Here is a 23,708-nt window from a genome sequence, read left to right on the forward strand (position 1 = left end):
CAAAGTAAATGTTTCTTACTATATCCAAAAAGCACCTTCGGCCACAAACATATTTTTGAAAATAAAATATTAGATCTGTATCAAAATTTTTTCCTTAAGTTTTAACTTCTTTAAATCTGGACTAATGTGCCTAATTTCTGAGACTGTATAATTTAACTTACTTTTTTTTTCCAAAAAAGTTATAGATAGCAGAGCAAAGATATAATGTATAAGCAGGCACACAGCTGTAATCCTGGCATAGGAGGCAAAGGAAGAAGGATCAAAGTTGGAGGCTGGCCCTTGGCAAAAGTGAGACCTTCAAGCAACTGAGGAGAGTTATTTCTTCCACTCATCCAAATGCAACTGTCTTCAGAGATATAATCACTATCAAAAGCTGTCTTTGGGGGTTGCAAGTTTGGCTTAGAGGTAGAGTGCTCGCCTAGCATGCACAAAGACCTGGGTTCAATTCCTTGGTACCACATACATAGAGAAAAGCTGGGAGTTGGGCTGTGGCTTAAGTGGAAGAGTGCTAGCCTTGAAGAAAAAGCCCAAGGTCAGTGCTCCGGCCCTGAGTTTAAGCCCCAAGACTGGGGGGGGGGGGGGGGGAAGCTGTCTTTGCGTAATAAAAATCCTAAAATAGAAAACTTCCTAAAATAGAAAGCCACTAAAACGGCAAGGGAATTTGTAAGCTTAAGTGTGAACTCTCAAAAATAGAAGCATGTTGGGCTGGGAGTTTGGCCTAGTGGTAGAGTGCTGCCTAGCATGCACAAAGACCTGGGTTCGATTCCTTGGTACCACATACATAGAAAAAAGCCAGAAGTGGTGCTGAGGCTCAAGTGGTAGAGCTCTAGCCTTGAGAAAGTCCAAGGACAGTGCTCAGACCCTGAGCTTAGGCCCAGGACTGGCAAAAAAAAAAAAAATAGAAGCATGTTTCAAAATTTTAACAAGTATGAATTTGTTGTTGTTTTTTACTGATTTTCAAAATAAAGAAATTAAATGAAGGAACACATTAACATATGGACCAAAAAGCTTATGAATACAAACAAGGAAAATATATTCCTGTTTACGAACTATAAAACTCGTATGTCAGTCAAATTAAATTGCAGTTCTACTAAGCAGCAGCTGGTATTTTTAAGAACACATGAGACAGAAATAAAACCTAAATCATTCAGCAATCATTGGAAGGTTTCTCATTCATAAGATGCAACCTCAAACACATAGTGTCAGATGAAAGCAAAGAATTCAAAAGATTGATGAATACAACTATGCACAGTGAACAAAAACCTAAATCCACAACAGCCATCAAAATTGAAAACTGTATTTAAAAGCATTCTGAACTGTATTGCCAGCCTGCTTGGTTAAGGAGACTGATCAGAGCTTTTAGATCAAAATGTAGTGAATGCACTGCATTCTACATCTAATCAACAAATTAGATGTAACTGTATGATGAAGCCCAGGTAGCATCTAACCAACAGTTCCAAAAAAGAGACTGTGAACTTGTAATTATAAACAGCCAGCACATCATTAGACACTAGACTGTTAATGGAAGAGTTGTCAAGAAGCCCAACTGTAAAAGAAAACCTGGAAATAACATAGTAATTCATCTTTTTTCCAGTCTAGATAAACTGATGCTACTGACACTAATAAACATACCTTATAAGAAGAAAGAACCTGTGCTTTCAGGGCCATCATGAATCAAGATCATTTGGAGAACACACAGTATAAGGAATTGGAGGAATAATTAACAGAATGTACATCATGTAGCTTCAAACAAAAGCTGTAAACTATTTGCTAGATTAGCTCCAATATCAATACAATTCTATAACATAAGTATTCTTTCCCATTTTAGAAATGAAGAAAGGGCTTACGACCACACACTCAGGCCTAGCTGCGATTTGGACACTACTTCTTGAACAGCTTAGACAGAGAGGCAAAAAGCTACCGCTACCATGTGAACCTGAATGTCCCCACAAAACTCTCAAGCTAAGCCTGGCACTACTAGAGAATGGTAAAATCTTTATGAGGAAGGGCTCAGTGGAGGTTCCAGGTGCAAGGATACCCTTGAGGAGTGTGGGACACGTGTCTTATTGCTCCCTTAGCTTCCTACTAGCATAAGGTCAGCACTACATTTAACTTCCTTACCTCTGGATCATGAGAAAAATTAAGGCTTTTCTCTTTTTACAAGATGGTTCTCTCCAGCATTATTGTAGTAGCAGAAAGCTGACTAACATAATCAGATTTTCCAATAGATCAGGACAAGGAACAGAAGGAAAAGAAGAAAGCTGAGACTCCTGTACTGTTAATCTCAAAGATTCTGTGAGAAAAATGAAATCTATAAACAAAACAGCATATGGCAAGAAGGAAAGTGTTAAAAATAATGTAGCAGAGTTTATAGAAATGCAGAAGAGAAGAATGACAAGACAAATGTCATATTAAAAACAAAATAACACAACAGAAAGCACAAAGAATGACCCGACTTCAAGAGTGATGCTGAGGGACAGAAGAGCCAAATGATTACCATTACAGTCTTGGAACTGCGTAATCTGGAATCAAGTCCTGCTTTTTTTTCCCTTTTTTTCCTTTCTGGGGATGGGGCTCTGTCCCCGAGCTCTTCAGCTCAAGGATACCGCCCTACCCCTGGAGCCACAGCACCATTTCCGGTTTTCTAGTCATCAATTGGAGATAAGCGTCTCACGGACTTTGTGCCCCGGCCAGCCTTGAACCTCCAACCTCACATCTCAGCCTCCTGAGTAGCCAGGATTACAGACAGGAGCCATTGCACCCGGCAAGTCCTGCTTTTCTTATATACAAGTTGTACAAATTTAAGCAAGCAATTATACTATGCCCAACTTCAAAGCTTCTATTTCAAACCTATATTTGAAGTTCAAATACTTTTTTTTTTTTTTTGCTAGTCCTGGGGCTTGAACTCAAGGCCAGGAACTGTCCCTGAGCTTCTTTTGCTCAAGGCTGGCACTCTACTACTTGGGCCACAGCGCTACTTCTGGCCTTTTCTGTGTATGTGGTACTTAGAAATCAAACCCAGGGCTTCATGCATGCCAGGCAAGGACTCTACCACTAGGCCACATTCCCAGCCTATCAAATTCTTTTTTTTCTTTCTTTCCCTCCCCCACTCCTTCCTCCCTTTCTTATCCTCAGGGCCTGAGAATCCCTAAAATACTTTTATCTCTACTCTAATAGTATTTTTTTTGGGGGGGGTATGGAGAATAATTCATTCTGTTTGAACAACAGAGAGAAAATAATGCAGACAAAGACAGACAGGAGGGAGGCATTCATTCTATCACCTCTACATATGCATCCCTGGTAGACAGATACCAGAGTTCCTCAGAATAAGTTGAATATGGGTAATGGAGAAAAGAAGTGATAATATTTTTTGAACTATATTTTCTCTTAATTTCAAGTATTTTAATGTTTTTAATATTTTAATAATTTTATTGTAAGTATGAAGATAATCTCTTTTAAATGGGAATTGAGAAAAGAATATTGTCAGTATGTATCAGATTCTAAACAGCTCACATAGAACAAAACTATATGATTTAGAAGAAAATTTTAGTCCTAAATTCTATTATTTAGCAAGATAGAGTAACAATAAGAAGTAGGTAATGAAGGGAAATATAGGGAAATTCAATTATTTGCAATAAACTATACCAGTTAAAACAAATGACTACTAAAACGTTGCCTAAATTATTGCCTTTAATTACTGGAACTGTAAGTCTAAGAGGGTACTCAAAGTATTCTCCAGCTACCTGTGTCTTTTAAGGTATATATTTAAATGAAGGATTTGGTTTAACTTTATATACTTTCTGATTGGCTACTGATAAGATTCATACTCTCTCTAGTCAACTTTTACTCCTCAACCTATCACAGCAGAAGCTCCACTGCAATCCACTCATCACGGACATAAAGCTTTTGGAAGAACCTTTTGTGCAACAAAGGGATAACTGTCTGTGCTTGCTGTCTGCTTACCAGGAACACAGCAGTGACAGGGACTCACACAGAGGGTAACCCTGTGAATGTAATGTGAAAAGCCACTGATGGAGCAGGGGTATCTGTCGCAAAGAAACTCAGCGCCACCCAGTGACAGGCTTGAGTACTGCTCCTTTGCTGGGCACTGTTCTCCAAGGTTCAGGACACAAAACTGGAGGGAACTCACACTACTGTGAAACCCAAGTTAGAAAACAGGCATCTACGGGCAGTCTGCACTGAACCCTGTCCTGCCGGGGAAGAGCCGGGGAAGAACATGGTGTGATGGAACAGAGAGCAAGAAATCAAAAGTACCCAGCCATGAGGAGGTGTGCTTAGGCCTCACCAAAGAATCTTTCCCACTGCAGTGTTTCAAACACGGGATGAAAAGCCAGCAGCTGTAAAAAGCATCACCAAGTGGTAAACTTGACTTCATTACACTGAAAACATGCAATTAATGAACGAACACTTCCAAGAGGAAACTCATCACAAAGATCAAACACTAGCTTAACATGACCTGGAGATGTCATATAAAAGATGAAGTTTTATCCAACAATGTCTTTTATGAACATAATATACTAGAAAGTAACTAAACAGTAATATCTGGAAAGTAATATTAATAACATACCAGAAAGAAACATATTAGTAATTAGTAATATCTGATAGTACACAGGTACTAATTACTAGGTACTACCAGCTATTTTTTTTTTTTGCCAGTCCTTGGCCTTTCCTCAAGGCCAGTGCTCTACCACTTGAGCCATAGCACCACTTTTGGCCTTTTATGCAGTACTGAAGAATCGAACCCAGAGAGTTGTGCATGCTAGGCAAACATTCTATCACTAGGCCAAACTCCCAGCCCACAGGTATATATTTTTATTACTTAAGCTGCACATTTACAAAGTATGTATGAAATAAGTAATTTTAGTATTCATGCTATACTCCAAAACACACAAAAAAGATGGTTATAAAAAAAGGACAAAACAGGCATGAGGGTGGCACAGCTGTAACCCTAGTGCTTGAAAGGTTAAGACAAGCAACACACATTTGAAATCTCTATCTCCAGAGGCCAACTTAAAATGCAAACCTGACCACTGACCCCACACAGGTCTCAGCAGTGTGAACAATGGGACATAACTGGGTTGTCACTTTCCGTGCCACTTACATTTCTAAGGTCCTCTATGGATTCTCTCCAGAAATGCACTCCAGCTTCTGTTTGTAAATCTTTCCAAAGGCCAAATGATAAAGTTCCCTGGAAAATGGTTGCCACCACAAAGCAACAGGTAACCTGATCACCAGTTCAGGCTCACAAAGCTCTTTCCTCTACCTCAGTATTTACTGGAGGTAAGGAAAGTATTGTTCCTACAATATAAGGGAAGAAATAAAGATAAAAAGAGAGCCTTGCAAAATAAGGTATGGCTTAAAATCTGGCTATCATCTTCCTTTTTCAGTCAAAGCAACAGAAGGACTGGGAGGAGACTCCAGACACCATTAGTACTTTCCATGGCATAAAAATGTCTGGAGGTAACTTCTTGAAGTGAAACTCAGAAAAGGGGCAAATAACCCTGCCAATATCAAGACTCTTTCCTACACCTGCAAAGATCAAACCTATCCTCCTCTGAATATCAGTTTAGGAATACTGTAGATTTCTCTTGGAAGAGCTGATGCAAAGCTCTGAATGACATTTAACCTCATTAACAAACTGGTGATATATGCCACCTTTTTCCTCATGCCCCTTCTTACTCAGTTATGGTATATATGAGGCATCTCAATATCTTGACACCTATGTAAAATTCTCAAGCAAAAGGAGGTATGAGGAAGAGATAAACTTCCTGGCGTTTATATTGCTTTATGTTAGAATAAAGCATATATAATTTAAAATACTTTCACTGGATATTACTTTCCTCTCACTAGAAGATAATTTTGTATTTTTATTTTATTTACTTATTTATTTTTGCCAGTCCTGGGCTTTGAGCTGAGGGCCTGAGCCCTGCCCGTCCTTGGACCTTCTCAAGGCTAGAGCTCTACCACTTGAGCCTCAGCACTAGTTCCGGCTTTTTTCTATGTATGTGGTACCAAGGAATTGGACCCAGGTCTTCGTGCATGCAAGGCAAGCCCTCTATCACTGGGCCAAACTCCCGGCTCCAATTTTGTATTTTTAAATGAATAATATATATATATATAATTATAAAATGATTAGCTTCATGGTATTAGGTTGTTATTAAGCAGTATGTTTATTAATTAAAGGGTAAAAGAAAGCTCTGTATAGGTAGCTCACACCTATAAACCTAGCTACTCAGGAGGCTGAGATCTGAGGAATTCTGCTCAAAACCAGCCTAGGCATTTGAACGGTGGCTCAAGTGGTACAGCGCTAATCTAGAGCATAAAAGATCAGGGACAGGCCCCAGGCCAAGTTCAAGCTCTAGGACACACAGGGGCACATGGACACACACCCAGACACAGGTAGGCACACACAAGAGCGGGCGGACAAACGCGCGCGCGCACACACACACACACACACACACACGGCAGAACCTATGTGCTGACAGCTCAGACCTGTAATCCTCATTACTCAGCCTGAGATGGAAAGGATAGTGGTTTGAGGCCAGCCTGGGAAGACTTAAAAAACAAACAAACAAAAAGCAACTACTTTGTTCATAATCACAAAAGTTGTATAGTTCCAAATGGTTCTCTTTTAAGGTATGATTTTAATGTTTTCTCTCTAAGTGGGCATTTTCAGAGGAAATTGACAATGTGAGCCTTATGAGCAATCTCTCCAGTGAATATCTCAAGGTCAATTTTCTATCTGAAAGATTTATCTCATGCTGAATTTATTTATGAAAAGGCAGCAGAATTTTTTAACCTTGAATGTGCTCACCCTTAGCAAAAACTAATAATCACAAACAATCACATTTTGTCACCAAAAAAAAAAAAACACTATTGTACAAAGACAAACAAAATGGCATTGTTTCTGCTTTTCCTCTGCAGAGTCGAGTTCTAGAAAACAGGGTCTGTCAGTGTCAGTGCTGTTTCTGGCCACGGGAATGTCCTATGCAGTCACACGAGGCCTCCCTTCGGGGCCAGACAGATGAGAAGACTCAACATGCCTCTTCCAACCCAAGACAAACATCTCCACGGTGCTCCCCTTGTGTGGAGTTCAACTCCCGGTCACCCACAAACCACTGGGAATATTCTGCTGCCCTGATGGTGCTCTGGGTCACAAACCATTCAGGATAGTCTGTACTAGAGAAAATCTGTCATTTGCTCTATCTGTGTGTACAGATGCCACTTCATCTGTATTTACTCATTTGTAATTACTATATTTAAAGAAGAAATAGGAATAGGAATCGGAGCATTTATAACAGGAGTTCGTGGTCGAGCCTTGTCTGACAACCTTTTCTTGCCCTATGATAAAAAATGGACACATGAATATACACAAGACATAACCTTTAAACACTATACACACAAAGAAGTGAAATAAATCTAATGAAATAAGGTCCTAAGAGCAGCAAGGGACCTATCTGCCAAGTGGAAGTGTGGCATACCTGGACAGCTAACTCCCCTGCCACAGGGGACAGAAAGAAGGGCAGAGCTTCCCAAGAAGTGACTGACAGGTTTCCTGGCACATGCCATTGAGGAAGGTAGACAGACAGTGAGCTCACCAAGGACACAGTCTAGTAGATAAAGGCACCAAATACATCAGCACAGCACACAGCAAGTTACAAACTTCAAGAAGGTAACACAGGGCCCGCGAGCGTGGCCCAGTTCATTTTTTTGTCCAAACAACCTGTAATTTCTATAATTTAATTCTGGGTTAATTCCTATAAGAATTCAAATTAAAGCTGTAATTAACTTTGATTTCAACCTCCAATTTACTTCCCACTTCAGGAAACTGCGTCTAGAGTAGAACAAATACACAATCCTAACAGCACGTGTTCGGTACCAAGCGGGCTACATGTTCACACCCTTTATCATCACCGTTTTAGCCCTTTTGTGGGTCTGCTATGCAGGTGTCCTTTCTTTCACGTAACAAAAGCTAGTCAAAATTCCCGCACAGGAGGGATGTGAGCAGCTTCTCCTGCTGCCCAGTTGGCCACCAGCAGCCAAGCTGCAGACAGTACATGAAGCCAGGCTGTGTCTTGTAGGCACAGCACCACACTTGGGCCCAAAGTAGTCTATGACAAGTCACCTTAAGGTTGCCTCAAACCAGTCTCCATGTGCCTTTCTGCCGGGGCTGGTAAACAGACAGACTTGTCGCAACACTGGTTATACACATAGCGTTAAGTAAAATTATTAAGGCAAGGAAGTCAGTTTAAGCTTCTGCACTGGACCCAACATGATACAGAGTTCAATCACAGTACTAGAACTGGTGAACTTCAGAAGGCCGTGAAGCCAAGTGACTTAAGTTTTTTCTATGCTTCTTCACGTGAATTTTTCTATAAATACTGACCATTCATGGAATCAGTAGACTTCTCAGAATCAGTTTTGGTTCTGTGAGGTACTGAGCACCATCTGTTTGGGTTTTCTTCATCTAACTTTGCTTGATTTGCTTTTCTTGTGTCACCAAATAAGCTCTATCAGACATAGTAGTCAGGGAAGTTCTATGAGAGCTTGGTTTCATTATCTGAAATGCCACCTTCAGCCACTTCAGGGAGTAACAGAATCAACTATTTCACTATCTCCTCTCTTCAACTTTCCTTGCCTTCACTCCTGTTTTTCAAGTCTGAATTATTTTCTATATTGGCTTAAATCATTTTTCCTAAGAAAACTTAATTCATAAATAAGAAAACAGTACCTTTATATCAAAATTACAGTCCAATCTTCTAATCAGCACAACGAAAGTGCCAGATGAATTGTCTTTTAGTGGTGGCGGTGCTATGGGTTCACAAGCATTCTCTGGCTTTGAATTAATCAAAAAACCCTGAAAAAGAATTGGTTACAATGATCTATTTCATTCAACAAACCAAGTTACCTCTACATACATCTTTAGTTTGTTTCTATGTTTTGTAATATGCTAGATGTACTATCTGACAGCAATGCAGAACTTCTAAAGTACTTTTAGTTCCACAAACATTTGTTTTTCTTAAATGAGTTCAGTGTCTTAATACTTTTTTTTTCCTTTTTTGCCAGTCCTGGGGCTTGAACTCAGGGCCTCAGACTACCCTGGAGCTTCTTTTGCTCAAAGCTAACGCTCTACCACTGGAGCCACAGCACCACTTCCAGCCTTTTCTGTGTATGTGGTATGGAGGAATCAAACACAGGGCTTCATGCACGCTAGCCAAGCACTCTACCACTAGGCCCCATGTAAGACAGTCACTCCACTGGTCAAAATGCCTTGTAGGGCCAGGAGTTTAGCCTAGCGGTACAGCGCTTGCCTAGCATGCATGAAGACCTGGGTTTGATTCCTCGGTGCCACATACATAGAAAAAAGCCATAAATGGTGCTGTGCCTCAACTGGTAGAGCTCTAGCCTTGAGAAAGCCCAAGGATAATGCCTAGGGCCTGAGTTCAAGGCCCAGGACTGGCAAAAAAAAAAAAAAAAAAAAAAAAAAAGGAGGGTTTGGGAATTTAGCTCAGCAGACGGTCCAGAGTTCGGTCCTCAGCTCTGGGGGAAAAAAATGACATAGCCATTAAAAATAATGTAAATCCTTGTTTTTCTGCAAGAAAAGAAAATCCAGATACACAAAGGAAAAAGGTAAGTAGCAAATTTCTATTAGTGTTACATACAGATTTCTAATATATAAACATTTATTTAATACATCTATGCACATACATCTACAAACATACATGGCATATATCCTAAAAACACATCTCAGGGGCCAGGAGCACTTGCCTAGCATGCATGAAGGCCCAGGTTCCATTTTTTAGTGCCACATACACTGAAAAAAGCTAGAAATGCTGCTGAGGCTCAAGTAGTAGAACGCTGGCCTTGAGAAAGCTCAAGGTCAGTGCTCAGGCCCTAAATTCAAGCTATCACTGGCAAAAAAACAAACAAACAAAAAAACCCACATCTGAAATATATTAAAATGCCAGCAATGACTACTGCAAAATAAAACATTAACAGATGATCTTCACTTCCTTTTTTAAAAATTAGCTTCAACTAGTTTTAAAGGAGAGTCTTATTTTAATATGCCCATTTATGTCCATTTACACCACACCAAGATTGGAAGAGCTGCCATCCTTCTCCCCTCTCCTACTTACACTGTCTTCACACTTCTAGTGTGAGATTAATCTCAAGGCCTCAAATACATTATGGGTTGTTTTAAGATAAAATGATAAGAAATATTGTCAATCTTAAACAAGGAACAACAAAAATCATTATTTTCTTACCTTTAAACCTTCTGTTGGAAGTCTATAACCAAATCTTGCTGGGAGATCCTCAAATGTCTTAGATGCATTTTCAAAATTATACTAAATATAAAATTAAAATAAGCTAAGTTTAAGCCAATTTACATATGACATTTTAAAAATTATTACACCAGATATATTATTTCCAGAATTCTGATTTACTACTGTAACTTACTACAATGAAGTCATTTTGTAAATATTCATCCACTAATATAGTAAGGAAAACATAATTTATAATATAACTGCTGAAATTTGAATCTGACTTCAACTGGGGAAGGAAACAGTATTAACTTACACTTTTAGAGCATTGTCAATTTCATGTAAGCTGAATAACTTTATACAGGGCTTAGCTATAAGAGGACTAAACTTAATAAAATACATAGAGATTATCTGACAACTTTCCTCTTCCATATTTGAGTCTTCTACTAAATCAATAACAATAAAGAAAACCTCTCTGTGCTTATAGAAACTAAAAATAAGGCTAGGAGTATAGCTCAGTGGCACTTCTCAAGCATGCATGAGGTCCTAGGTTTGATACTAAGTATCACACACACACACACACACACACACACACACACACGAATGGTAATATAATTGTAAGGTGAGCTTGCTCAATCGTTTGTAATTTTCAATCTGCTATGCAAAGAGCCAAAGAACAGGAAGACAGATAAAACCAAGCAAATATAGTAAACACGTAACACACAGTGGTGAAATCTGTGATAGATTAGAGGAGGTTGGAGGTTAAGATACTATTCACAACATGTAGATCCTAACTATTAAACATCAACAAACATTTTTAAATATAGACCAAAAGGATGGAATAAGTGGGTGCCACTAGCTCATGATTATAATCCTCGCTACTCAAAAGGCTGAGATCAGGGGCCGTGAGTTTGGCCTAGTGGTAGAGTGCTTGCCTAGCACACAGGAAGACCTGGGTTCAATTCCTTGGTGCAGAGAAAAGCCAGAAATGGTGCTGTGGCTTAAGTGGTAGAGCACTAGCCTTGAGGAAGGCCCAAGGACAGTCAAGGACAGTGGCCAGGCCCTGAGTTCAGTCCCCCGGACTGGGGAAAAAAAAAAAAAAAGGCTGAGATGAGAGGATCGAGGATCATAGCCCAAGCAGAAAAATCTGTGGGATTCCATCTCTATCCACAAAAATGTCAGGCTTGAGGTGAAGCTCAAGTAGTAGTGTCTGTCACAGATAGCACAGATAGATAGAAAAGAAGGCAAGGAACAAGGGAGCCTTAAAGCACCACAAAACATGGATTAAGTCACACATCCAATTTATTGATATCACTCCTAAATCACACATTCATCAGGGAGTCCCAGTCTAGCTTATGTCATCTTCAGAAATGCAAAAATAAACACTTCAACCATAAAAAGTATATGTGTGAAAAGTATGTGTGAAAAGAGCGTAATGAAACCCACCAAAAACTATCAAAAAGGAAGAGGATGGAGGAAAACGGGTTAAGAAAGGGGTAATATATAGATACAGTGTTGAACCTGTGTAATTTAGATTGAAAGAAAATATATGGAAGTGCAGGGGGACTGTTTTGGAGAAGGAAAGGAGAAGGGGCATACTATCTTCTCAATGTCAGAACAGCTCTAGTGGTCCATATGAGCTCTTACTCGAGGAACTGGTCTCCATTGCTTTCCTAGTAGCACCAAGCAAAGTAGCTGCACACAAAAAGACCTAGCATATCATCTGTGCACACACAGAGAGTCAATTCTTCTTTTCCTAGCTTTATAGAAATGAAATATAAGACATGCTCCCACTTGCAATGTAGAAGAAAGAAAGGAAAAACACGGCTAAGAGGACTACTAAGGTTTTGGGGAACACTGCTCTTCTAACATCTTTTTTCACCAACGAAGACTAGACATCTATGCTTCTCTTTGGACTTATTTATCCTTAGGTTGAGTCTTTCAATAAACATTTTTTAGATCATCTTAAAATATCATCAATGTAAGTAACGTACAGATCTTACAGCCTGTAGGAACACAACTGGCACTGGGCGCCAGTGGCTCACACCTGTCATCCTAGATACTGAGATCTGAGGATCATGGTTGAAAGCCAGCCTGGGCATGAATTAACCACCAGAAAACCAGAAGTGGCACTGAGGCACAAAGTGGTAGAGTGCTAGCCTTGAGCTAAAGAGCTCAAGGCCCAGGCCCAGAGTTCAAGCCTTACAACTGGAAGAAAATAATAATAACAACAACAACAACAACAACAACAATAATAACAATACACTTGGCATCAAGAAGCCAGCAAAACTCTACATGAGCACATAAGCATGTAGATCTGTATGCTGGGCACTTGAGGTGCACACGCTCAGCAGCAACACCACTTTTCAGATGCAGCCTACACACGACTCCTGTCAGACGTCAAGCAATGAAAAGGAACCAGGCTCCACGTTCAAGTAACTGTGTCTATGCTTGGGTATGTTTACAAGTAAATACCTTTAAGATTCTATCATTGAGAAGTCTTTAAAAAGCATTTTCTTAAGGGATGCTTTGGGACATAAATTATGTTGTACTTACTGCTAAAATGTTTGCTTCTACAGGTAGTAGATTTAGAGATGCAAAGAGCTGGACAGTCAGGATGGTGTAGATCTGTGTGGCTGACAACATGAGCATTCCTATGGAGAGCAGCATCTCGTAAAGTCTCCTGGAGAAAAGAACAAGAAACTGCTGACTTCTTCTCAGGAGTACACCGTCTGTTATCATCAATTCCTAATACCCGAAAGCATTCCTCTACAAACACAGGAATGCCAAAATTAAAACATACTCTAAAAGCATATGAATAAACATATGTATATATACGTAGATATATATAATATTTAGGCAAATAACCAAGTTTGTTTTAAAGCCCCAAAACTCCTAAATCTTAAATCATTCCTAGTCCCAAACATGTGAGAGTAGATAGGTGATATATAAATATATATATATATATATATATATATAGTGTGTGTGTGTGTATGTATGTATGTATGAATATGTATATATGTACATACATCTATACCTATTACTTCCTAACAATGCAATTTTGCCTCTCTATATCCAAACAGCAACAGGGCAGTCCTCTACATTATCTTGCAGCAAATCAAGATACTAAATGCTCAACAGTAAATACAATTTATTTATCTTACAACAAATCAAGACACTAAATGAGAAGCAATAAATAATATTCTCATCAGCAAGCCTCCATCAATTGTATAACATACTTGAAAATAAGCACAAAGTTTACAAACATGACACAATAATGAATTACTTCACTAAATGCTACCAATTTATGTAATACCATTTGATGATGATTACTATTGCTAAGTGCTCCGGATTTGGAAGCTACTTCAAAGTAAAGCTGAATCTTTGACTCATAGATGTTGTTGACTCACTGCTTCAACTGAAAGCAAGACATCATGAATAATTTTGAACTACCATTTTTCAAGGCCATTAATATCACAGATGAAATCAAGGTGAAAATAAGCTAGAAAAAGATTTGTTCCACAGACAGACACAAAGTAGTTTAGTGGTCAACAGGGATCAAGACAAGCGGCCTGAGGCAAAGAAGAGGGACATATGGGGCAGAATGACTGTTAATGGTTACAGACTTTGGAGGGAGAATGGCCAAAGTGCTCTTAAATTAGACTGCAGTGACAACTGCAAAATTTTATATTAAAAATAGCATCTGTAAACTACAAGTTTTTTGTTTGTTTTGCCAGTCTAGGACTTGGACTGTGTCTGGGCCCTGTCCCTGAGCTTTTCTGTTCAAAGCTAGCACTGTACCGCTTGTGGCTTTTTCGGGTAGTTTTTTTGTTTTTGTTTTTTTGCCAGTCCTGGGCTTGAGCTCAGGGCCTGAACACTGTCCTTGGACTTTCTCAAGGCTAGAGCTCTACCACTTGAGCCTCAGCACCACTTCAGGCTTTTTCTATATATGTGGTACCAAGGAATCAAACCCGGGTCTTCGTGCATGCTAGGCAAGCACTTTAACCACTAGGCCAAATTCCCAGCCCTTCGGGTAGTTTTTGGTAGAGATAAGTGACAGACTTTCCTGCTCAGCTGGCTATGAACTGCATCCTCAGATCTCAGCCTTTTAAGTAGCTAGGGTAACAGGCATGAGCCACTGACCCCTGGCTGGAGTTAGTGAACTATCATAAAACTTTTCAAGATGTATAGCTCCGACGCTGCTTTTAAAGGTAAAATACACTTGATAAAATTCTGGTAGGCAGGAAAACAGTTAATAGCAGTACTGAGATTGTTTCCCTTAGAAAGGCTATCTTGACTGCAAGACTGGCCTTTGGCTAGCACCCCCACCATTTCCTGGTAAGAATCTAATGCCTACATTTTGTGAACAATGTGGCTTCTATGAAACACTCCTTTTGTGTCTAGGGTTCTGGAGTTTGGTACCCACAATGGGTGTGCACATGAACACTTCCCAACATCAACTCTGGGCACTACATCTCTAGACATTTCGTATGTGTTTTTAGAGGAACTGGGCCCACCTGTGTGATTTTGCTGTAAGGACTCTCTTGGAAGCTTATACCTGCATTACTTCACACCTTACCTCACATTCATTCATCTAAACACATCACTGACTATGAGCAAGTTCTGGCCAAAATTACGTCACAAAACACAGAAATCCTTACAGAATAGGATATAGTTGCTAATCCACTTTACCAGGAAGAAAAAAATAGGCATCAGGTTGACCATAGTGACCTGCTTGGTCTAAACAAGACTAACGCTCCTTCTATAGTTCTGAACCCAGGAAATGCAAGGATGATAGTCAGAACACGAAGACCTCCAATGCATACTAGTGTTTACTTTTACGATTCCAGGCTGTCGACATTTCCTTTGGTTGCTAGTGCTTTTGATATCATATCCAAAGTATTATTGCCAAATTTAAATAAAGCTGTGTCTTCTTCTAAGAGTTTCACCTATTGCCTTCATTTAAGTCTTTGATACATTTTGAGTTAATTCTGGTATACATTATAAGGTAGAAATCTAACTTTATTCATCTCACAAATGGATACTCAGTTTTTCCAAAAGTACTCATTGAAAGAGCAATATACAACCTCCCCAACACACACACACACACACACACACACACCCCAACTGTCAAAATTCATTTAACCATCTAAGACTTTATTTCTGAGCTCTCTGTTCTATTCTATTGGTCTATCTAAATGATGGTTTCACACTATTTTAATTATTGTAGCTTTGTGGTAAACTTTTAAATCACAAAATATGAGACCTCCAACTTGGTTGTTTTCAGTATTGCTTGGTCTATTTGGGATCCTTTGAGACTTCATAAGAAGTTTAGAATAAATTTTCCAATTTCTGTCAAAAAAAAAAGAAAATCATTAAGATCTTGGCAGGGACTGCCATAAATCCATAGGCTGTTTTGGATAGTGATCCATGGATATATCCCATTTATTTGTTTTCAATTTCTTGCACCAAAGTTTGCAATCTTCAGTATAAAAATCCTTTTACTTCTTGGTTGAGTTTATTATTGTATATTCTATTGGTTTTGTTGCTATTATATATAAAATAATTCTTTTTGATGTGTTTATTGTTGATGTACACAACTGCAAGTGGTGTGTGTGTGTGTGTGTGTGTGTGTGTGTGTAACACTGTGTTCTCAGACTGAGGCTTGAACTCACAGTCTAGGCACTATTCTATCCTTGAGCTTTTTGCTCAAAGATAGTGCCACGGCTCTACTTTCAGCTTTTTGGTGGCTAACTGGAAGTAAGAGTCTCATGGACTTTCCTACCCAGGCTGACTTCAAACACAACCCTCAGATCTCAGATACCTAAGTAGTTAGGATTACAGATGTGAGCCACCAGCTCCTGCCCCGGCCCGCGGGGTTCAGTCAACTGAGACCCGAGAGGGAACCGTACCTAAATGAGTGGGACAGACAAACACAAAGAATGAGACCAAGACAGTGCTCTGATCAAGGTCTGTTTATTGAAAGTCAGAGGGGGTTTATATAGGGCTCGAAAGCAGGGGCTAGCGCAGCAGAATTTTTACTTTGCAAGATTCATTATAGGCAGGAAAAGGAGGTTTGGGAAGACAGGAGATGGAGCAAGTGACCTGTCGAGATAACACTTAGCGTAAATCAGAATAGTCTCTAAATTAACTGTCAAGATATCAGTCCAGATGCTTCTTGACACAGAGCAAAGTGACTTATAAATTATGATAGCAGTCCGGATGTCTCCTGGCACGGAGTAAAGCAACCGGTAAATAAAGATAATGATCCAGATGTCTTTTAGCACAAATTAAGCGGCCTAAAACTTTTTACTAAGCTATCATATTAAAAGTTTTAGACAGCAAGTTAAGAGACCCTGAGGCAGTCTCCAACAAGCTCCCACCTTATTTTCCCTTTTTATAACTTGGTATATTATTACATTGCTTCCTTATCAGCTTTTTTTTCTCTCCATATTTTTTATTGTAATTAATAGAAGGGTTACATTATATTCACTAGATAGAAGGTGCATTACTTCCCAAACATTGATACCCTTTTTCATGTCTTGGTCCCCATTTCTCTTCCCCCACCCCTGCCCCTCATCTTGTTTTCCTCCCTTCCCTATCCTATTTCAAATAACCAAATAAGCATATACACAATATACCAATGTGAAATACTGTAACAATATGAGATAACCGAGGGACAGCAAAAGAGATGAGAGATAACATAGTACATTAACGACAACAATCACTCATTATATGACTTTTGTTATGGGGTATTGTATGGACTGAAAGCTTGGTCTTCTACACTATACAATCATACCCAAAGGTGGAACTTTGGGAGGATTGAATCACTAGGGCTCTGACCTTATGACTGGATTAATACACTTAAGAATGGTAAAGAAGCCAGGTACTTGTTGATTCACGCCTGTAATCCTAGCTGAGATCTGAGGACCACAGTTCAAAGCCATCCCAGGCAGGAAAGCCCACAAGACTCTTATCTCCAATTATCTACCAGGAAATCAGAAGTAGAGCTGTGGGTCAAGGTGGTAGAGCACTAGCCTTGAGCAAAAGAGCTCAGTGTCCATGCCCTGAGTTCAAGCCTAACAACCAAAAAAAGAAAAGAGAAGAAACCAAGTTGTAGTTGTGCTGAATTTCCTCTTGGCCTCATTTTTGAGAACGGGAGCACCCTCACTGGCACATGAGATCATCTGCAGGAAGGTTGGGCTCAGATGGTGGTTACTCATCCAGTTCTGGTAATTGCAAAATGGAACAAGTGCCAAAATTCACAGCAAATCCTAACTTCACATTTAAATCTATGGCAAGACTATACATCTCATCCACACAAAATTAATTCTTTAAAACTTTAAAAATGATAGAAATAGTGAGTGGAAGACCAATATTCCTTTCAGAGCTTTTCTTTCTAAATCATTTTTAATTGTGAGGATGATTCAACAGTCTGATGTCAACAGCTTCAGTGCCAATTAATACTCATAGGACAGCCATGTTCTGAAGAAAGCCTCTGCATTAACTGATTCTCAAGTTACATTCCTCAGCATTACTGATTTAAAAAAAAACTGGACCAAAAGACTCTGTTACTAAATAATTATCTCTAAAAAGCCAGAAATGGAGCTGTGGTTCACGCGTAGAGTGTTAGCCTTGAGTGAAAAAGCTAGGGGACAGTGGTCAGGCCCCAAGTTTGAGCCCCAGTACCACCACCAACAACAAAAAGATATTTTAGTCTCATGCTGTACTTCTGTCCCAACCCAAATTCATCCATTTCTGTAAGGAAATATGCTTGTTTGTAGGAACCGTAAAAGTACCTGGAGTTACAGAGTAAGAGAGCAAAAGCTTTCTCTCAAATGACAAGAAAAAAAAAGATTTGAACTGTTCTTATTTTACTCTAACTTTATGGTTATCTTTAAAGATCATTTTAATTATGTCTTCCCAAATTTAAAATAAATGATTTGGAGACTTAAACATTATCCACTATCAGATATAAAAACCAGTTGTGGTTTCTCAATAGCTCCTTCACTCCCTCTCTTTGCCAGTCCTGGGCTTGAACTCTGGGCCTGGGAGCTGACCCTGAACTTCTTTTGGCTCATGTCAGCACTCTCCACTTCCAGCTTTTTTGAGCAGTTTATTGGAGGTCAAGAGTCTCACAGTAGGTTAGGAATGTGTTTTAACGGTGGAGTGCTTGTTGCCTAGCAAGCATGAAACCCTAGGTTAAATTCCTCAATACCACATAAATAGATAAAGTCCAAGTAAAGCACTAAGCCATGAGCAAAAGAAGTTAAGGGACAGTGTCCAGGCCCTGAGCTCAAGCACCAGGACTGGCGGCAAAAAAAAAAAAAAAAAAAAAAAGGCTCAGACTTTCTTGCCCAGGTTGGCTTTGAACCTCGATCCTCAGATCTAACTAGGATTACAGGCATGAACCACCTGCGCCCATCTTCTCAATAGCTTTTAAGGCATAATTGTTAGGACTATAAGGAGAATATAACATCTCGATCAGAGCTCTAATCTTGATTCCATTACTTACTGACTTAAGCTAATGTTACTATATTAGCTTCTTGATATATGATACTGCCATTTAATAAAATTTTTTGATTCCAAAAATAATGCCCATCAGAAGACAAAAAGCACTGATTACCTTGCCTCAGCTGCTGTTAACTACCCGGCACAGAACTGCCATCTCCCAGCTGCTACTCTAGTCCTAGACTTTGCTCCCAGAGTAAAGAGAACATTGCTCTAGATTTCTCAACTGAACACTATATATAGGCCATTGAAGGATCTCCCCAATCTGCATCCATCTCTTCACCAGCCTGCTCCTTATACACAGCCTTGGCAAATGCAGCCTGCCTTTCCCACCTTTACATGGGACTCTGGAGTGACCTGGTGTAGTACTGTTTTTCCTCCCACCCTTCTCCACACCCTCAAGGAAAGGAAGGAAGCTGAGGGCCATCATTTGCTGAACATATTCCATCACGTGTTTGACAAATTATCCTAATCTCCAAACACTACTAGGGAGGAGTTAAGGAAACCAGTCTGCCCAAAGTCATCAGCAAGTAAGAATCCAAAATAGTCCACTGGCATTCTGTAACTTTTAATGAACTATGTCACAAGAGGGACAGGCTACAGTTAGAATATGTAGGCTCCAATGTCAGCGACTCCATTATCTGTGTTTGAACTGAGCAAATAATATATCTGGATGTTTCAGAAACACGTGAGCTGTTATGTGTCTGAGATTCCCCATTATGAAAAAGACATAACTCAACTATCTGCCACCTTGATGACTGCGAGAATCATGTGAGGTCAAGTATTTAGAAGTCGACTTGGCCTATGGCAAACAATGTTAGCTATTACTGTTTAGCTACTTATACACCATGATGTAGAAAATGACCATGTCAATCACATGCTGTCGTTGTTCCCAAGACTATTTTTGTGCAGTGTAAAAGTTTAGTCAGCTATTTTTTATGTATGCTAATATGTATAGAATACTTGAATTTTTAAACAAGATTAAAAGGAATTCACTTGTCTACTGTTTCCTCTTTGAGACAAAGGAGAATGTTTACCAACTCCCTTCCCCTTTTTGTATCATGTGTAACTGCCAAATGCATTAACATATGGTGGTAGCATATCAAAGGGTACAAACTGCTATTTTTACTTAAACTCCTTTTGCCCTTTGCTAAATATTACTAATTCCCAGATCTTAAAATGCCCAAAATTATATCTTTTATTTAAAAGTCAGATGTATGAGTTGAAGTGGTTTGGTTATATTATGGTATGCTTACTTCTTGTTGGTATGATCTAAAAATGGCTGACTTTGGGCTGGTTGTTAGCAGCTAACGCCTATAATCCTAGCAACTCAGAAAGTTGAGATCTGAGAATCATGGTTCTAAGCCAGCCTGGGCAAGAAAGTCCATTAAGACTTCTATTTCCAATTAACCATCAGAAAACTGGAAGTGGAGCTGTGGCTTAAAATGACAGAGTACTAGCCTTTAGCAGAAAAGCTCAAGGACAATACCCAGGTCCTGAGTTCATGCCCCAGGACTGGCACCAAAAACAAAAGTAAAACAAAACAACAAGCAAGTTATGCCCATCCAAAGTGCTGGAGAGAAATGAAAGCTAAACTCCACAAGTGTCAGTATTCAACTGAATAGCTGACTTTAAGGAATAACTTAGGTAAAACATTCATATATTTTATATGCACATATTTATTTAATAAGGCAGTTGACATGCCTTATGCACAGAGAGAAATAACTGTGATTCTATTCAACCAATTAAAAAATACTTTAAGGCTTAACTATATAACAGAGATTTTCTTTCTTCCTTTTTAAGTGTCAGTCTTTGGGCTAGACTTGGCCTGAACCAAGTCTTTTTTGCTGAAGGTCAACATACTATCTCTTGAGCTACAGTTCTGCTTTTGGCATTTTGGGCACTTAACCGAAGATACGAGTTTCTTCACAGACTTTCTTGTCCACGATGGCTTCAAAACCACAGCTAGGATTACAACTATGACCCACCGGATTTTCTTTTATCCCTATAAGTTTCTCCTCATTTATAGATAATGTCACAGAATTAGTAAGTGGCAGAGGTGAACCTTATCTGACTCTTAAACTTGAAATCCAGTATTTTGAAATACCTGGAGTTTTTTGTATGTTTGTTTTTTGTCAGTCCTGGGCTTGAGCTCAGGGCCTGTGCACTGTCCTTGGACTTTCTCAAGGCTAGAGCTCTACCACTTGAGCCACAGCACCACTTCCGGCTTTGTTCTATGTACGTGGTACCGAGGAACCGAACCCAGGTCTTCATGTATGCTAGGCAAGCACGCTACCACTAGGCCAAACTCATAGCCCCGAAATACTTGTTTTTTTGTAATCTATGCTAATGCATTTAAAATTAACATTTTCTTGATGATTCATGCACATAAAAAACAAAACCAAGGGCCGCGAGTTTGGCCTAGTGGTAGAGTGCTTGCCTAGCATGCACAAAGACCTGGGTTCGATTCCTCGGTACCACATACATAGAAAAGAGCTGCAAGTGGTGCTGAGGCTCAAGTGGTAGAGCTCTGGCTTGGAGAAAGTCCAAGGACAGTGCTCAGGCCCTGAGCTCAAGCCCAGGACTGATTTAAAAGAAATAAATAAAAAAGAAAGAAAGAAGGAAAACCAAACCAAACCAGGACAGAACCTAAAGCTTTATGAAAGAATGTTTATCTCCCTGCACAAACCGATTAGAAATCTAGTAATGAACCCGTCTGGCCTTGCAGGACAAGGCGCAGGCTCTCGGGGAGTCCCGCAGGGCCAGGCCTCCCTCCGGAGGCACACCCCCGGCTCACTGCACGGCCGAGGGGAACGCAGCCGTGGTTTCCGCTGTTCTACCTCCAGGAGCGGCCGGGCGGGCTGGGGGCGGCCGGTGGGACGGAGCCGAGGATCCACCCGCCGCGCGCAGCGCAGCCAGCGGCTGCCGGCGAGGTCGCGCGGCGCTCCGGGTCAGGACGCCGGGCCCCCGGCCGCCGGGCTCCGTGGTCAGCGCGGTCACCCCGACGTCCAGGCGGGCAGCAGGGGGCCCGGCGCTCCGGGGAGGAGAGGGAGCCCCCGAACTTTCTACGTCAGCCCCGCAGGTGAAGTGCCGAGCCCCAGCCCGGGAGGCTGCGGGGCCGAGGCCCGCCGGCGGCCGCGCGCCACCCACCCCGGGACGGGCCCCCGGGGCGGACCGGGCGCCGGCGGCCGGGTCTGCGCCCCCTCTCCCGCGTCGCCGCGCCCAGCTCCAGCTCCGGGGCCAGGCCGAGCCCGAGCTCGAGCGCCGGGAGAAGTGTGTCCGGCCAGGCCCCGCCACCGAGGAGCGGGACGGGCTCTTACCTCACGCCCGGCCCGGCAGTCGGGCTCGCGGCCGCGCGGCGGCGGAGAAGTCCTCAGCCGGCCCGCATCCCCGGAGGTCCGCGCCGACCCACCGCCCCGAGTGCGCCGGGACCGCCGCGGCGTCGGCAGGAAGTCCCGCCCCCCGCCTCCCACTGGCCGCCCTGAAAACGGAGGAAGGCTATTGGGCCCCGGAGCTGCCCGTCCGTCCTTCGGCTCCGCCCCCTTCCCCACGTACACACCTTCGCGCGGAGGTTCGCGGCTCACCTCAGCCGCGCTGGAGAGACGCCCGGCCCTCGGGTCGCGTTGCCGGCCTGGCGACCCGGGCCCGGGAGGGAAGCGAGCGCGGGGCGGGGCGGCGTGCGGCGCCGAGGCTGCTCGGGACCGAGAGCCGGCCGGGGCCGCGGGCCTGGCGGGGGTGGGGGGGCGGCGGCCGGGCTCCGGGCTCCGGGCGCGGGGCTCCGCCGGCGGGCGCCGGGCGTCCTCTTCTTGACTTTACCCACCCACCGTCCGCACGGACGGAGCAGTAGCCCAGACACCAGCCAGAAAAAGAACGGGCAGAGAGACCGCGGCCCGGAGCCGGCCGAGCGCGAGCGCCGCCAGCCGCCGGGGCCCCGCCCGAGGCCTCGTCCCGCACAGCCGGCCAGCCCGGAGGAAAGGGCGCCCGGGAGAGGACCCCGCCGGGAGAGGGCCCCGGGACAGGGCCCCCCCCCCGAGACAGCACCCCCCGGGACAGGACCCCCCCCGGGACAGTACCCCCCGGGACAGCACCCCCCGGGACAGGACCCCCCCCGGGACAGGACCCCCCCCCGGGACAGCACCTCCCGGGACAGCACCCCCCGGGACAGGACCCCCCCCCCGGGACAGGACCCCCCCCGGGACAGCACCCCCCGGGACAGGACCCCCCCCCGGGACAGGACCCCCCCCGGGACAGCACCCCCCGGGACAGGACCCCCCCCCCGGGACAGGACCCCCCGGGACAGGACCCCCCCCGGGACAGGACCCCCCCCCGGGACAGCACCCCCCGGGACAGCACCCCCCGGGACAGGACCCCCCGGGACAGCACCCCCCGGGACAGGACCCCCCCCCCGGGACAGCACCCCCCGGGACAGGACCCCCCCCCGGGACAGGACCCCCCGGGACAGGACCCCCCGGGACAGAACCCCCCCCGGGACAGGACCCCCCGGGACAGAACCCCCCCCGGGACAGGACCCCCCGGGACAGGACCCCCCGGGACAGGACCCCCCCCCGGGACAGGACCCCCCGGGACAGCACCCCCCGGGACAGCACCCCCCGGGACAGCACCCCCTGGGACAGGACCCCCCGGGACAGCACCCCCCGGGACAGGACGCCCCCCCGGGACAGCACCCCCCGGGACAGGACCCCCCCCGGGACAGCACCCCCCGGGACAGGACCCCCCGGGACAGCACCCCCCGGGACAGGACCCCCCCCCGGGACAGCACCCCCCCCCCCGGGACAGCACCCCCCGGGACAGAACCCCCCCCGGGACAGGACCCCCCCCCGGGACAGCACCCCCCGGGACAGGGCCCCCCCCCCCCGAGACAGCACCCCCGGGACAGGACCCCCCCGGGACAGC

At 43.2% G+C, this 23,708-nt stretch overlaps 1 protein-coding gene across 4 annotated transcripts in view; it reads right to left on the reverse strand.

The window, feature by feature from the left end:
• The window catches only part of Rnf13 (ring finger protein 13), a 36,633-nt gene extending 14,410 nt beyond the window's left edge, over window positions 1–22,223 (reverse strand). Inside the window, exons 1-4 of one of the 4 annotated variants that reach the window (XM_090323492.1) lie at window positions 22,115–22,223; window positions 12,840–12,966; window positions 10,287–10,367; window positions 8,753–8,878 (exon numbers count right to left, since the gene is read on the reverse strand). In XM_090323492.1, coding sequence (XP_090179618.1) covers window positions 8,753–8,878; window positions 10,287–10,367; window positions 12,840–12,953 — 321 coding nt within the window. In that variant the 5' untranslated portion in view covers window positions 12,954–12,966; window positions 22,115–22,223. Of the gene's footprint in view, window positions 1–5,122; window positions 5,189–8,752; window positions 8,879–10,286; window positions 10,368–12,839; window positions 12,967–22,114 lie in introns of those variants that run through there. The other 3 variants (XM_090323493.1, XM_090323495.1, XM_090323496.1) reach the window with 3 other exon arrangements.
• Between the last annotated feature and the right edge of the window lie 1,485 nt (window positions 22,224–23,708).

This window comes from Megascapheus bottae, chromosome 32 (assembly GCF_031878675.1).
Source record: "Megascapheus bottae isolate mThoBot1 chromosome 32, mThoBot2.hap1, whole genome shotgun sequence".
NCBI lineage: Eukaryota > Metazoa > Chordata > Mammalia > Rodentia > Geomyidae > Megascapheus > Megascapheus bottae.